Consider the following 14436-nt stretch of genomic DNA (forward strand, 5'->3'; position numbering starts at 1 on the left):
CTTTTGCTTTTGTAATGAGGTCTTTCCCACAGTAGATATCTTTGATTTTGCAAAGTCCACTGTATTCTCTGGGTTGTTTTGTGGACTGCCTTTTAGTTTTGTGTGTGAAGACTCAAAGCACGTGTCCGGTTTCTGCTCATTGTTCTTCTAGATTTGTGACAAGTTTTCATGGAAACTTTGTCTAGGGATAACTGGAAGTGAACTCGGTGTAAGGTGTCAAGTCTCCATCTCCATTCATGTCATGCCCTGCAGTTTCCAATTCCCTGTTCCTGAGTGGTTTTGGAGACCTTGTGGGAAGTTTGGTTGCATGGGAGTTTGCATTTCCACCTTGAGTAGATTCCCACTGTTCTGCCCTCAGGGACACTGTCAAGGGGGAATGAGGAGCAGCCTGCACTTCCAGCAGTGACCACACGGTGGGGCGAGTGCTGCTCTCCCCTCTGGGAGCCCCAGGCCACAGGCATCCCAGTGAGGAGCCAGCTCTGTGCTCGGCTGAAAGGAGTTAGACTCTCAGGAGCCTCTGAGCCCTTGCCTTTGGATCACCCAGGGTGGGCATTTACTGTGACAGAAAAAAATTGCCCTGAATTCCATGGACGGAAGAGCCTGGCTGTGTAGAGTTCGTGAGTTGCCGTGAATCAGACACAACTGAGGACACAAAAACTCAATAGACTAAAACACTTTTGGGGGGTGGGGGGAGTGAAAGGGGGTGATGTGGGGTTTTTGTGTCGTATATAATAGCCATGGGAAATCTAGTTTAAACCTAAATTCACATAGATGGGAAAGGTATAGCTCTCCGTCACCCTATTAAAAAAAAAAAAAAACTACTTAACTTTTCTGAAAGTTTATTTAGTAGCTTCCTTGAGCAGTTCATTGTGAAGCATTTTTTTTTTTCTGTGACATCGGCCTCATTAAAAAGTACGGTTTGCCTTTACTGGATAATTTTGTTCATTGGTTTGTTAGGGAATCTTGGTAATATTTGAGTTTCCTGGGGAGCATGGTCACATGACCTGGCCCTGGCCAATCGGTGCGTTCCACCTCCCTGGCCACTGTGATTGGCTCCGGACTCGGGCAGTGCCCAATCGGGGCCCAGGGCCGGGCCTCACGTTGGAAGCCAGGGGAAGACGAGCTCTCGTCCTGCTGGGGTAGGGGAAGGGGTGGGGCCGGGGGAGGTCAGGCTCCAGCAGTGGGAGGGGCTTGAGGTCCGCCTGCGGCAGTTGGTGACCTTCCTGCTCCCCTCAGGGCAGAGCCGCCGGCCTGAGAATGAGGGCGCTGCTGAGCCCAGGGGCTGGGATGGCCCGTTGCTGCTGTGGTCCCAGAGCTCCACCCGAGAACTGACGGAGGCCGTCTGCCCGTGAGTCCTCTCCCGCTTGTCTGTCAGCTTGTTTGAACCATGCTGGGTTTTCTGCCCAGCCGGCTAAGGGGAGTCCCTGGAAATGCAAGGGTGTGGGTTTTGGCAGACTTCAGGGAAGACATGCCAGATGACCCTGGGAGACTCCAGCTTAATCTGGATTCAGGAGATGTCTCTTCGGGCCAGCTAGTAATTGTAGGATAAGCCTAATGAGTCTTCACAGGATGAAGAGAGTAACGTGCCAAGGTAGCAATCGATGTCCTCATTCGAGAGGATGATGAAGCTGGTGCTCAGAGAAGGGGGGAACTTGGCCACAGCAAGGAGGTGTGCACCCAGACGGAACCCCCAGATCCGGCCATTTGAGCTCAGGGAGGCCACTGGTGTGGCTTGTCCCTGTGGCAGGGGCCGAGGCACGCAGCCCACCCTGATTCCTGCGGGGGCCTGACTTGGGAAGTGCCATCTGGTAGCTTTGAGACTCACCAAACCAAATTGCACTGGAGAGAGGAAGGACACCTTCCTTCATCCACCCCCCACCCCCGCCGGATTCCCACATACCCTGACCCCTTTCTCTGGATTTCGGAGCCATTTCCAGAGTCCCGCTCATATGACCTCATTCGAAGTGCACTGTGGACGAGCTGCCATCTGCAGCTGCTACCACAGCAGCCAAGGGCTTTATCTCCCGAGTACCTCCCTTCCTTTGGAACTTGGGGGCCCTCTACTCCCCACTTGCACACCACAGACCTTTGCTGAGGATTGTGGGGACCCTCACTCAGTTTGCAGCACGTTGTAGCCATCCCTGTCCTCTCAATACCTCCCTTGCAACTCAGCTTGTGAGCTCCTTTGGAGCAGCGTGGCCCACCTGGCTGCAACGGCAGAGACACAGCTGACAGTGAAACAACAGCTTCGATCTGACAGCCGGAAAGCTCTGTCAAAAGGGACCTCCCTCTTCACACCGTAGAGGCTGTAGGAGCCGCCAGGGTTTGGGAACCAGTGCTGGGGCCAAAATGACTCCACAGCTGTTTTCCTTCCTGGGGAGGGTTCTGGCTCGAGTGGGAATGGCTCAAGTCTCCTAAGGTTCTGAAAGCCCACTGTGTGCAGATTCACGGTACACAGAGAGGAGAAGGTGGAGTCCTGCCCTGGAGGTGGTCACAGCTCACGGATGAGCCAGGCAGGCAGGCAGGCAGGCAGGGAATGAGAACACCTGAGCTGCCTTCATGAGTGAGTGGTGTGGGGGCAGAGGAAGAGAAGCCGGTCTGCTCCCTCATGTGGTGCCCAGGGCAGGTTGTCCCCAGAGGAAACCCTTACGACGGTGAGGACTCTCACTGCTGTTTCCCAAGGGGTTCCGTCGGTGCGTGTCTTCCCCGGAGCGGTCAGGCCGTCTCTAAAGTACACTGGCCATGGGCATTGCCTCTCCTTGGAACTTCCCATGTGTTTCTCTTTTGTATGGAACAGTGATTTTTCTAGAGGGGTTCTGGGCCACAAGGTTGTTGGGTCATTTGCTAGCCTTCTGTCGTGAAGAACGCTTTCCTGGGCGTTGGGGTGGTTTGTTGTTCCAGCTCCCTTTCTTGGCTTCTTTTGGGAGCTGGTGCAACAAGAGGAGCTCAGCCTCTGCCTTCTGGCTGAGATGTCACCCTTCAAACAGCAATGCCTGCCTGGAGATAATGATGGCATTTGCCAAAAGGGCTTCGTTTGGCACATGATATCTTGAAAGGACGTACACCGTCCTTTCAGCTATCAAAGGCTAGTTCAAATGACATAAAAATGAGAACTCTCCAATGGAGTCTTACAGTAGGTGGAGAGTCCGAAAAAAACTCCTTCAGTCATCTCACTGAGAGTCATTGATTGGGGACACCAAGAATATAGGAAGGAATGCAGAAAGAAAAGATGAAATTGTGGTCAGGATCGGGGGGAGGGATGAACAGGGCCTGCTTGCCTTGAACCCAGGCTTTGTTGGCGGGTGGGGCATAAAGATCGAACGGGTCTGAAACTACAGAGTGGTGATGGTAACACAGTATCACCAGAGTTACACAACAGTGTCCCAAATTGCAACAATGATGAAAAAGTTTACTAATCCCAACTTAACCAACAAAAATAGACGAAACCATACAAAAAGTAAAACATCACCAGAAAGGTGGAAACAAACCAAATGCAAAGCAGCTCAGGGGAAAGGAACTCCATGTCCCCTGGGGGCAGACCGAGTTGCCGGCGTCCTCGGTGAGCAGACAGGGATGGAGGCTGCAGAGCCGACCGCTCCCCTGGACATGGTGTTTCCGGCAAGGGCTCTGGGTCTCTGTCCAGAGCGGGGGCTCGTTCTTCCTGCAGGGGCGGGTGAGTCATCGTCGGCGTCTGGGTGTTGCGCGGGAGCCAGGGCAGGCTCTCCCTGCCGAGGCGGTGACTCCTCCTCTGCCTCGGGTTCTCCTGCCAAAGCCCGAGCAGGTACAGGTGCACGTGGAGGTGGAGGTTCTGGCTGAGGGGGTGGGACATCAGTGCCTGGGGCTGGGGGTCCTGCAGGCACGGAAATCCGATCTGCCCGGTGTGCTGGCCAGTACCCAGCTGGCCTGGTGTCTCTGCGAGGGCAAGGCTCGGTTCTCCATCTGCCCTCGGTGGATCCCTGGGTCCTGCACCTGGAGCCACCACCTCTGTAGGCACAGGTCTGGGAAGTGGAGCCTGGTTCCAGTTGGAGGCCAGTGCTAGAGCTGGGGGAGAAGCAAAGTTTGCCCACAGACCAGCCTTGGCATGTGCGTATCCCGGGACAGAAAGCTTCCAAGAGATTCCGAAAGAATACCCAGGGTTGGATGTCTTTTGGGACTGAAGTGTGCAAGATGGGGGTGGGGGTGTGAGGCCAGCGCTTGCTGCAGGCCCAGCAGCATCTTTCGGGGACTCGTCCCTGTGTAGCTCAGCACCCCCTCCCCACACACTCCCGTGCACCAGCCCCAGCGTCCTTACCTCTGTGCTCTGGCGTGCTGGGCTCCAGGTCCTCCTGCTGCCTCAGAGGCCGGGGTTCTCGGGACTCTGGGTCGGAGCCGGGTGTGCTGAGCTCCGTGGCAGCCTCAGACTGGGCCGGCGGGTGTATCCTGGGCGGTGTCTCGGCAGCAGGCCTTCCCCGCCTCCGCTTCGCCCCCGGTGGGGCTGATGCCTCCGTGGGCACGCTCACCTGGAGCCTGCACTGGGCCTCACGGGCGGGGGGTTGGTGCTCCGACCCCTCCCTCCGGGAGGTGGACGGGGTGTCCCCGTCCTCGGCCTCATCACGTGGGAAGCTCTGCAACGACAGTGACCGTCAGCCAGCCGTGCTGGGAGTTTTCCGAGCTGGGCCTGGCCAGTGGAGCCGCTGCTTCTGCCTGCTCGAACTTCTCTTCCCAGAAGGGTCAGAGACGTGTGTCTGCTCAGATCCCCACCCGGGAGGAAAGAGACCCACCTGAGGGTGTGAGGTCAGCCTGGGCGGCCGGCCCTGCCCGCACTGTTCCCATCCCAGCCAGCCTGATCTCCCCTGGGGTGTGGACACAACTTGTCTGCAGGCTTCTGACCCCACATCCGCCTGGGCTTCCTTGAGGGAGACACACCCCGAGAAACCCGCATCCACACACACAGGCAAAGGACCCGGTGTTTCCGGGTGGCATGGGAGAGGTGGCCTGGCCCGGCCTGGGGCTCCCCGTGTTACCTTTCTGTTTCTCCGGGCAGAGGGCCAGAGGCCTCTCGGGGGTGCCCTGAGCCAACGTCGACAGGGTGCCCACGCACACTGCCTGTGAGCTCTCCTGAGGCCCCGGCCTCTGGGCAGGGGCAAACAGCAGAACATCCTGGCAGCAAGAGATCTGGCTGGGGGCTCCTCTCCGCTCTGGAGGCCTGGATACCCGGGTTGCGGGTTCTGTTGGGTTCTGTTGCCGGCAGGTGACATCATTTCCTGGGGTTCGTGCTGAGGTCCCTTCCCCAAAACTTCCCAAGGGAATCTCTGGGTTTCTGACTGCTCGACCACCCCCTTTAGGCCATGTGCAGGCACATTGACAGCCACACAGCCCAGCCCACAGCCCTGGGGAGGCCTGGGTGCAGCCAGGGCCTGAGCTCCGAGGACCCCGCTGCTCTCAGACCAGGCTCCTTCTTGTCATAAGTGGTGTGGCCCTGGACAAGCATATGCCCCTCAGGGTTTCCCCAGTCTCTCCATCTGCAGAGTGGGGGTCATTCTCCCATCTGTTTCCTAGGTCTGTCGGCCTACGAGCAGCTCCATGCCTCTCCACCTGGGGCCGATATCACGTGGAGCTTGTGCGCTGAGACTTCAGAAAGAAAGACTCCATCCAGGGCTGACACAGCACAGAATGGGGCAGAACGAGGCCTGGATGCGCCGTGGTACCCAGGAAAAGGCACTGCCCCTCCTGACTGTTTTGAGACCCCACATCCAAGTTGGAGGCCCGAAAGGAAGACTCGAAGGTCTCCCTCTCTTATAGAAAAGAGTAGCCAACTTTCTGGTCCTCTGTTTCCATTGAGATTCTGTTCAAGTGTCCCAGCTCGGCTTCTGCGGGTGGCTGAGCTTCTAATGGCTCCCTGCGTTCTTGTCTTTTCCTCTCCAAACCTTCCGTCCTTTTCCCCCTTCTGGGGTGGATGGGCGCTGTCATTGCTTCTACCTTCGAGACAGATTGATGAAAAGTCTGGACCATCGACTCCTTTCCTCTCTTTGGTTCCGTGTCTCTCTCTGGCTGTGTCCCTCTCTTTTCCTTTCTCGATTCAGTCTGTGTCTTCCTCTTTCTCTCTCGTGTGTGGATGGATGGATGCTAGGAATGCACATGTATATGATTAGATGAGGGTTATGTTTTAGGGATGGGTTAGAGGGAGAGAAAGGCTTTAGGTCGGAGTTGGTCATGGGGGAAGGGTCAAGGGTGGTGGTGGTGTTTCTTGGAATCTGAGTGCTGTGCATTCTTCGTCTCTTTCCATATGAACCCCTTCTCAGATACACCACTTGCAAGGAGTCTCTCATGTTCCGTTTCCTATCTTTTGCATCTGTGAATGCTTAGCTTCTCTGTTGTGAAGAGGTTCCATTGGATGGAAACCCATTGGTGTACTTCGTTTCCCTCTTTCCCTTACTTGAAGAGACCCATTTCTACCTCCGCCCAGCAAATGGCAAGGAGACTCTGATGTTAAGGAGCCTTTGACCTACGCTTCTTTCTAGCTATCTCATGACATCAGTCTTTAGGGTGAGGTTTTTCCCCGATATTGAGGTGGTGTGAGATCAAAACCAATAGCGTTCTTCAGATGTAGCTGTCTGGTTTTCCCATGGCCATTTATTGAAGAGGCTTTCTTGTTCCCATTTGGATATTCTCCCCTTCTGTGTCAGAGATGAGTTGACCATGGATGCCGGGGTTTGTTTCTGGACCCTCAACTTTATTCCATCGATCTGGATCTGTGTGTGTTGTTGTATTCCCAATAGCATACTGTCCTGCTGCTGCCGCTGCGGCTAAGTCACTTCAGTCGTGTCTGACTCTGCGCGACCCCATGGCCTGCAGCCTACCAGGCTCCTCCGTCCAGGGCATTTTCCAGGCAAGAGTACTGGCGTGGGTCGCCATCGCCTTCTCCGATACGCTCCTGAGGATCCTAGTTTGGTCGTCTAATTTCCTTTCACACAACCTTGGATGTCCGTATCGGGGCTTTTTCGTCGGATTGTATTGACAATTTAGGCTCTTTTCTGTTTCCGTAACCCCTTTTGCAGTTCTTTGTTCGGTGCGACAATGCATTGGCATTTTGGGAGGAATAGCATCCAAGCTGTGGATTGCCTTGTGGGGCTGTGACATCATTTTCCCAATAGGAATTCTTTCAAGCCCTGAGCACAGCTTCTCTTTCCAGTGATTGGTGTGGGCTTGATCTTCCTTCTTCCATCTCTCGCCGTTTTGTGAGAACAGGTCCTTCCTTCCCTTCTGGGTTAGATGGACTCGTGGGTATCACTTCAGTGCATGGCATTGTCAGTGGGGGTGATAATTCCCTTCTCATTGGAAGACTTTGCTGTGAGTATTAGAAATGCAAGTGATTTCTCTTCCCCTTCCTCCCTGTCCATCTCTCAGAGCCACCGGGAAACAGAGGCCTCATCCAGGGTCACACAGGCCTGAGGGAGTGCGACTAGACTGTTGTTTCTTCAGGCCCTCCGTGCTGGACATCATCCGGGATACTCTGTGTGTGTCTTCCTCAGTCTGGTGTCCCTTCAGACCTTTCCCTAGTTTTCACAGGCTTGTTGTGTTGGTGTTCTTTGTCTGTTTGGAGACACATCCTTGAGAAGCTTTGTGTTTCCACTCATTCGTCTCGCGATGTATGACCTGTCTTTTGCTTTTGTAATGAGGTCTTTCCCACAGTAGATATCTTTGATTTTGCAAAGTCCACTGTATTCTCTGGGTTGTTTTGTGGACTGCCTTTTAGTTTTGTGTGTGAAGACTCAAAGCACGTGTCCGGTTTCTGCTCATTGTTCTTCTAGATTTGTGACAAGTTTTCATGGAAACTTTGTCTAGGGATAACTGGAAGTGAACTCGGTGTAAGGTGTCAAGTCTCCATCTCCATTCATGTCATGCCCTGCAGTTTCCAATTCCCTGTTCCTGAGTGGTTTTGGAGACCTTGTGGGAAGTTTGGTTGCATGGGAGTTTGCATTTCCACCTTGAGTAGATTCCCACTGTTCTGCCCTCAGGGACACTGTCAAGGGGGAGTGAGGAGCAGCCTGCACTTCCAGCAGTGACCACACGGTGGGGCGAGTGCTGCTCTCCCCTCTGGGAGCCCCAGGCCACAGGCATCCCAGTGAGGAGCCAGCTCTGTGCTCGGCTGAAAGGAGTTAGACTCTCAGGAGCCTCTGAGCCCTTGCCTTTGGATCACCCAGGGTGGGCATTTACTGTGACAGAAAAAAATTGCCCTGAATTCCATGGATGGAAGAGCCTGGCTCTGTAGAGTTCGTGAGTTGCCGTGAATCAGACACAACTGAGGACACAAAAACTCAATAGACTAAAACACTTTTGGGGGGTGGGGGGAGTGAAAGGGGGTGATGTGGGGTTTTTTTGTCGTATATAATAGCCAAGGGAAATCTAGTTTAAACCTAAATTCACATAGATGGGAAAGGTATAGCTCTCCGTCACCCTATTAAAAAAAAAAAAAAACTACTTAACTTTTCTGAAAGTTTATTTAGTAGCTTCCTTGAGCAGTTCATTGTGAAGCATTTTTTTTTTTTTCTGTGACATCGGCCTCATTAAAAAGTACGGTTTGCCTTTAGTGGATAATTTTGTTCATTGGTTTGTTAGGGAATCTTGGTAATATTTGAGTTTCCTGGGGAGCATGGTCACATGACCTGGCCCTGGCCAATCGGTGCGTTCCACCTCCCTGGCCACTGTGATTGGCTCCGGACTGGGGCAGTGCCCAATCGGGGCCCAGGGCCGGGCCTCACGTTGGAAGCCAGGGGAAGACGAGCTCTCGTCCTGCTGGGGTAGGGGAAGGGGTGGGGCCGGGGGAGGTCAGGCTCCAGCAGTGGGAGGGGCTTGAGGTCCGCCTGCGGCAGTTGGTGACCTTCCTGCTCCCCTCAGGGCAGAGCCGCCGGCCTGAGAATGAGGGTGCTGCTGAGCCCAGGGGCTGGGATGGCCCGTTGCTGCTGTGGTCCCAGAGCTCCACCCGAGACCTGACGGAGGCCGTCTGCCCGTGAGTCCTCTCCCGCTTGTCTGTCAGCTTGTTTGAACCATGCTGGGTTTTCTGCCCAGCCGGCTAAGGGGAGTCCCTGGAAATGCAAGGGTGTGGGTTTTGGCAGACTTCAGGGAAGACATGCCAGATGAGCCTGGGAGACTCCAGCTTAATCTGGATTCAGGAGATATCTCTTCGGGCCAGCTAGTAATTGTAGGATAAGCCTAATGAGTCTTCACAGGATGAAGAGAGTAACGTGCCAAGGTAGCAATCGATGTCCTCATTCGAGAGGATGATGAAGCTGGTGCTCAGAGAAGGGGGGAACTTGGCCACAGCAAGGAGGTGTGCACCCAGACGGAACCCCCAGATCCGGCCATTTGAGCTCAGGGAGGCCACTGGTGTGGCTTGTCCCTGTGGCAGGGGCCGAGGCACGCAGCCCACCCTGATTCCTGCGGGGGCCTGACTTGGGAAGTGCCATCTGGTAGCTTTGAGACTCACCAAACCAAATTGCACTGGAGAGAGGAAGGACACCTTCCTTCATCCACCCCCCACCCCCGCCGGATTCCCACATACCCTGACCCCTTTCTCTGGATTTCGGAGCCATTTCCAGAGTCCCGCTCATATGACCTCATTCGAAGTGCACTGTGGACGAGCTGCCATCTGCAGCTGCTACCACAGCAGCCAAGGGCTTTATCTCCCGAGTACCTCCCTTCCTTTGGAACTTGGGGGCCCTCTACTCCCCACTTGCACACCACAGACCTTTGCTGAGGATTGTGGGGACCCTCACTCAGTTTGCAGCACGTTGTAGCCATCCCTGTCCTCTCAATACCTCCCTTGCAACTCAGCTTGTGAGCTCCTTTGGAGCAGCGTGGCCCACCTGGCTGCAACGGCAGAGACACAGCTGACAGTGAAACAACAGCTTCGATCTGACAGCCGGAAAGCTCTGTCAAAAGGGGCCTCCCTCTTCACACCGTAGAGGCTGTAGGAGCCGCCAGGGTTTGGGAACCAGTGGTGGGGCCAAAATGACTCCACAGCTGTTTTCCTTCCTGGGGAGGGTTCTGGCTCGAGTGGGAATGGCTCAAGTCTCCTAAGGTTCTGAAAGCCCACTGTGTGCAGATTCACGGTACACAGAGAGGAGAAGGTGGAGTCCTGCCCTGGAGGTGGTCACAGCTCACGGATGAGCCAGGCAGGCAGGCAGGCAGGCAGGGCATGAGAACACCTGAGCTGCCTTCATGAGTGCGTGGTGTGGGGGCAGAGGAAGAGAAGCCGGTCTGCTCCCTCATGTGGTGCCCAGGGCAGGTTGTCCCCAGAGGAAACCCTTACGACGGTGAGGACTCTCACTGCTGTTTCCCAAGGGGTTCCGTCGGTGCGTGTCTTCCCCGGAGCGGTCAGGCCGTCTCTAAAGTACACTGGCCATGGGCATTGCCTCTCCTTGGAACTTCCCATGTGTTTCTCTTTTGTATGGAACAGTGATTTTTCTAGAGGGGTTCTGGGCCACAAGGTTGTTGGGTCATTTGCTAGCCTTCTGTCGTGAAGAACGCTTTCCTGGGCGTTGGGGTGGTTTGTTGTTCCAGCTCCCTTTCTTGGCTTCTTTTGGGAGCTGGTGCAACAAGAGGAGCTCAGCCTCTGCCTTCTGGCTGAGATGTCACCCTTCAAACAGCAATGCCTGACTGGAGATAATGATGGCATTTGCCAAAAGGGCTTCGTTTGGCACATGATATCTTGAAAGGACGTACACCGTCCTTTCAGCTATCAAAGGCTAGTTCAAATGACATAAAAATGAGAACTCTCCAATGGAGTCTTACAGTAGGTGGAGAGTCCGAAAAAAACTCCTTCAGTCATCTCACTGAGAGTCATTGATTGGGGACACCAAGAATATAGGAAGGAATGCAGAAAGAAAAGATGAAATTGTGGTCAGGATCGGGGGGAGGGATGAACAGGGCCTGCTTGCCTTGAACCCAGGCTTTGTTGGCGGGTGGGGCATAAAGATCGAACGGGTCTGAAACTACAGAGTGGTGATGGTAACACAGTATCACCAGAGTTACACAACAGTGTCCCAAATTGCAACAATGATGAAAAAGTTTACTAATCCCAACTTAACCAACAAAAATAGACGAAACCATACAAAAAGTAAAACATCACCAGAAAGGTGGAAACAAACCAAATGCAAAGCAGCTCAGGGGAAAGGAACTCCATGTCCCCTGGGGGCAGACCGAGTTGCCGGCGTCCACGGTGAGCAGACAGGGATGGAGGCTGCAGAGCCGACCGCTCCCCTGGACATGGTGTTTCCGGCAAGGGCTCTGGGTCTCTGTCCAGAGCGGGGGCTCGTTCTTCCTGCAGGGGCGGGTGAGTCATCGTCGGCGTCTGGGTGTTGCGCGGGAGCCAGGGCAGGCTCTCCCTGCCGAGGCGGTGACTCCTCCTCTGCCTCGGGTTCTCCTGCCAAAGCCCGAGCAGGTACAGGTGCACGTGGAGGTGGAGGTTCTGGCTGAGGGGGTGGGACATCAGTGCCTGGGGCTGGGGGTCCTGCAGGCACGGAAATCCGATCTGCCCGGTGTGCTGGCCAGTACCCAGCTGGCCTGGTGTCTCTGCGAGGGCAAGGCTCGGTTCTCCATCTGCCCTCGGTGGATCCCTGGGTCCTGCACCTGGAGCCACCACCTCTGTAGGCACAGGTCTGGGAAGTGGAGCCTGGTTCCAGTTGGAGGCCAGTGCTAGAGCTGGGGGAGAAGCAAAGTTTGCCCACAGACCAGCCTTGGCATGTGCGTATCCCGGGACAGAAAGCTTCCAAGAGATTCCGAAAGAATACCCAGGGTTGGATGTCTTTTGGGACTGAAGTGTGCAAGATGGGGGTGGGGGTGTGAGGCCAGCGCTTGCTGCAGGCCCAGCAGCATCTTTCGGGGACTCGTCCCTGTGTAGCTCAGCACCCCCTCCCCACACACTCCCGTGCACCAGCCCCAGCGTCCTTACCTCTGTGCTCTGGCGTGCTGGGCTCCAGGTCCTCCTGCTGCCTCAGAGGCCGGGGTTCTCGGGACTCTGGGTCGGAGCCGGGTGTGCTGAGCTCCGTGGCAGCCTCAGACTGGGCCGCCGGGTGTATCCTGGGCGGTGTCTCGGCAGCAGGCCTTCCCCGCCTCCGCTTCGCCCCCGGTGGGGCTGATGCCTCCGTGGGCACGCTCACCTGGAGCCTGCACTGGGCCTCACGGGCGGGGGGTTGGTGCTCCGACCCCTCCCTCCGGGAGGTGGACGGGGTGTCCCCGTCCTCGGCCTCATCACGTGGGAAGCTCTGCAACGACAGTGACCGTCAGCCAGCCGTGCTGGGAGTTTTCCGAGCTGGGCCTGGCCAGTGGAGCCGCTGCTTCTGCCTGCTCGAACTTCTCTTCCCAGAAGGGTCAGAGACGTGTGTCTGCTCAGATCCCCACCCGGGAGGAAAGAGACCCACCTGAGGGTGTGAGGTCAGCCTGGGCGGCCGGCCCTGCCCGCACTGTTCCCATCCCAGCCAGCCTGATCTCCCCTGGGGTGTGGACACAACTTGTCCGCAGGCTTCTGACCCCACATCCGCCTGGGCTTCCTTGAGGGAGACACACCCCGAGAAACCCGCATCCACACACACAGGCAAAGGACCCGGTGTTTCCGGGTGGCATGGGAGAGGTGGCCTGGCCCGGCCTGGGGCTCCCCGTGTTACCTTTCTGTTTCTCCGGGCAGAGGGCCAGAGGCCTCTCGGGGGTGCCCTGAGCCAACGTCGACAGGGTGCCCACGCACACTGCCTGTGAGCTCTCCTGAGGCCCCGGCCTCTGGGCAGGGCCAAACAGCAGAACATCCTGGCAGCAAGAGATCTGGCTGGGGGCTCCTCTCCGCTCTGGAGGCCTGGATACCCGGGTTGCGGGTTCTGTTGGGTTCTGTTGCCGGCAGGTGACATCATTTCCTGGGGTTCGTGCTGAGGTCCCTTCCCCAAAACTTCCCAAGGGAATCTCTGGGTTTCTGACTGCTCGACCACCCCCCTTAGGCCATGTGCAGGCACATTGACAGCCACACAGCCCAGCCCACAGCCCTGGGGAGGCCTGGGTGCAGCCAGGGCCTGAGCTCCGAGGACCCCGCTGCTCTCAGACCAGGCTCCTTCTTGTCATAAGTGGTGTGGCCCTGGACAAGCATATGCCCCTCAGGGTTTCCCCAGTCTCTCCATCTGCAGAGTGGGGGTCATTCTCCCATCTGTTTCCTAGGTCTGTCGGCCTACGAGCAGCTCCATGCCTCTCCACCTGGGGCCGATATCACGTGGAGCTTGTGCGCTGAGACTTCAGAAAGAAAGACTCCATCCAGGGCTGACATAGCACAGAATGGGGCAGAACGAGGCCTGGATGCACCGTGGTAGCCAGGAAAAGGCACTGCCACTCCTGACTTTTTTGAGACCCCACATCCAAGTTGGAGGCCCAAAAGGAAGACTCGAAGGTCTCCCTCTCTTATAGAAAAGAGTAGCCAACTTTCTGGTCCTCTGTTTCCATTGAGATTCTGTTCAAGTGTCCCAGCTCGGCTTCTGCGGGTGGCTGAGCTTCTAATGGCTCCCTGCGTTCTTGTCTTTTCCTCTCCAAACCTTCCGTCCTTTTCCCCCTTCTGGGGTGGATGGGCGCTGTCATTGCTTCTACCTTCGAGACAGATTGATGAAAAGTCTGGACCATCGACTCCTTTCCTCTCTTTGGTTCCGTGTCTCTCTCTGGCTGTGTCCCTCTCTTTTCCTTTCTCGATTCAGTCTGTGTCTTCCTCTTTCTCTCTCGTGTGTGGATGGATGGATGCTAGGAATGCACATGTATATGATTAGATGAGGGTTATGTTTTAGGGATGGGTTAGAGGGAGAGAAAGGCTTTAGGTCGGAGTTGGTCATGGGGGAAGGGTCAAGGGTGGTGGTGGTGTTTCTTGGAATCTGAGTGCTGTGCATTCTTCGTCTCCTTCCATATGAACCCCTTCTCAGATACACCACTTGCAAGGAGTCTCTCATGTTCCGTTTCCTATCTTTTGCATCTGTGAATGCTTAGCTTCTCTGTTGTGAAGAGGTTCCATTGGATGGAAACCCATTGGTGTACTTCGTTTCCCTCTTTCCCTTACTTGAAGAGACCCATTTCTACCTCCGCCCAGCAAATGGCAAGGAGACTCTGATGTTAAGGAGCCTTTGACCTATGCTTCTTTCTAGCTATCTCAAGACATCAGTCTTTAGGGTGAGGTTTTTCCCCGATATTGAGGTGGTGTGAGATCAAAACCAATAGAGTTCTTCAGATGTAGCTGTCTGGTTTTCCCATGGCCATTTATTGAAGAGGCTTTCTTGTTCCCATTTGGATATTCTCCCCTTCTGTGTCAGAGATGAGTTGACCATGGATGCCGGGGTTTGTTTCTGGACCCTCAACTTTATTCCATCGATCTGGATCTGTGTGTGTTGCATTCCCAATAGCATACTGTCCTGCTGCTGCCGCTGCGGCTAAGTCACTTCA

At 55.3% G+C, this 14436-nt stretch overlaps 1 protein-coding gene and 1 long non-coding RNA gene across 2 annotated transcripts in view; one reads left to right on the forward strand and one right to left on the reverse strand.

The window, feature by feature from the left end:
• LOC145529707 (uncharacterized) overlaps positions 1-14436 on the forward strand; it is a 1704434-nt gene that overhangs the window by 1198604 nt on the left and 491394 nt on the right. The window contains exons 152-153 of the long non-coding RNA XR_014071296.1: positions 1237-1348; positions 8878-8989. This is a non-coding gene — a long non-coding RNA (uncharacterized LOC145529707). The remainder of the gene's footprint in view (positions 1-1236; positions 1349-8877; positions 8990-14436) is intronic.
• On the reverse strand, positions 11033-12844 carry LOC145529623 (uncharacterized). The gene is made up of 3 exons (XM_081550217.1): positions 12645-12844; positions 11933-12245; positions 11033-11682 (listed from the first exon to the last, which is right to left on the reverse strand). The coding sequence occupies exons 1-3, from the start codon at positions 12777-12779 to the stop codon at positions 11054-11056; spliced, it is 1077 nt and encodes a 358-aa protein (XP_081406343.1). The 5' UTR covers positions 12780-12844; the 3' UTR covers positions 11033-11053.

The sequence above is a fragment of the Giraffa tippelskirchi genome, chromosome 12 (assembly GCF_054371585.1).
Source record: "Giraffa tippelskirchi isolate mGirTip1 chromosome 12, T2T-mGirTip1v1.2.pri, whole genome shotgun sequence".
Taxonomy (NCBI): Eukaryota; Metazoa; Chordata; class Mammalia; order Artiodactyla; family Giraffidae; genus Giraffa; species Giraffa tippelskirchi.

Coding starts and splice junctions, on each gene's coding strand:
- LOC145529623 (XM_081550217.1), bottom strand. CDS start 12,779: ATGTTCTGCTGTTTGGCCCTGCCCAGAGGCCGGGGCCTCAGGAGAGCT. Junction 12,246..12,644: donor CTGCCCGGAGAAACAGAAAG/GTAACACGGGGA, acceptor CTGTCGTTGCAG/AGCTTCCCACGTGATGAGGC. Junction 11,683..11,932: donor CAGCACGCCAGAGCACAGAG/GTAAGGACGCTG, acceptor CTTCTCCCCCAG/CTCTAGCACTGGCCTCCAAC.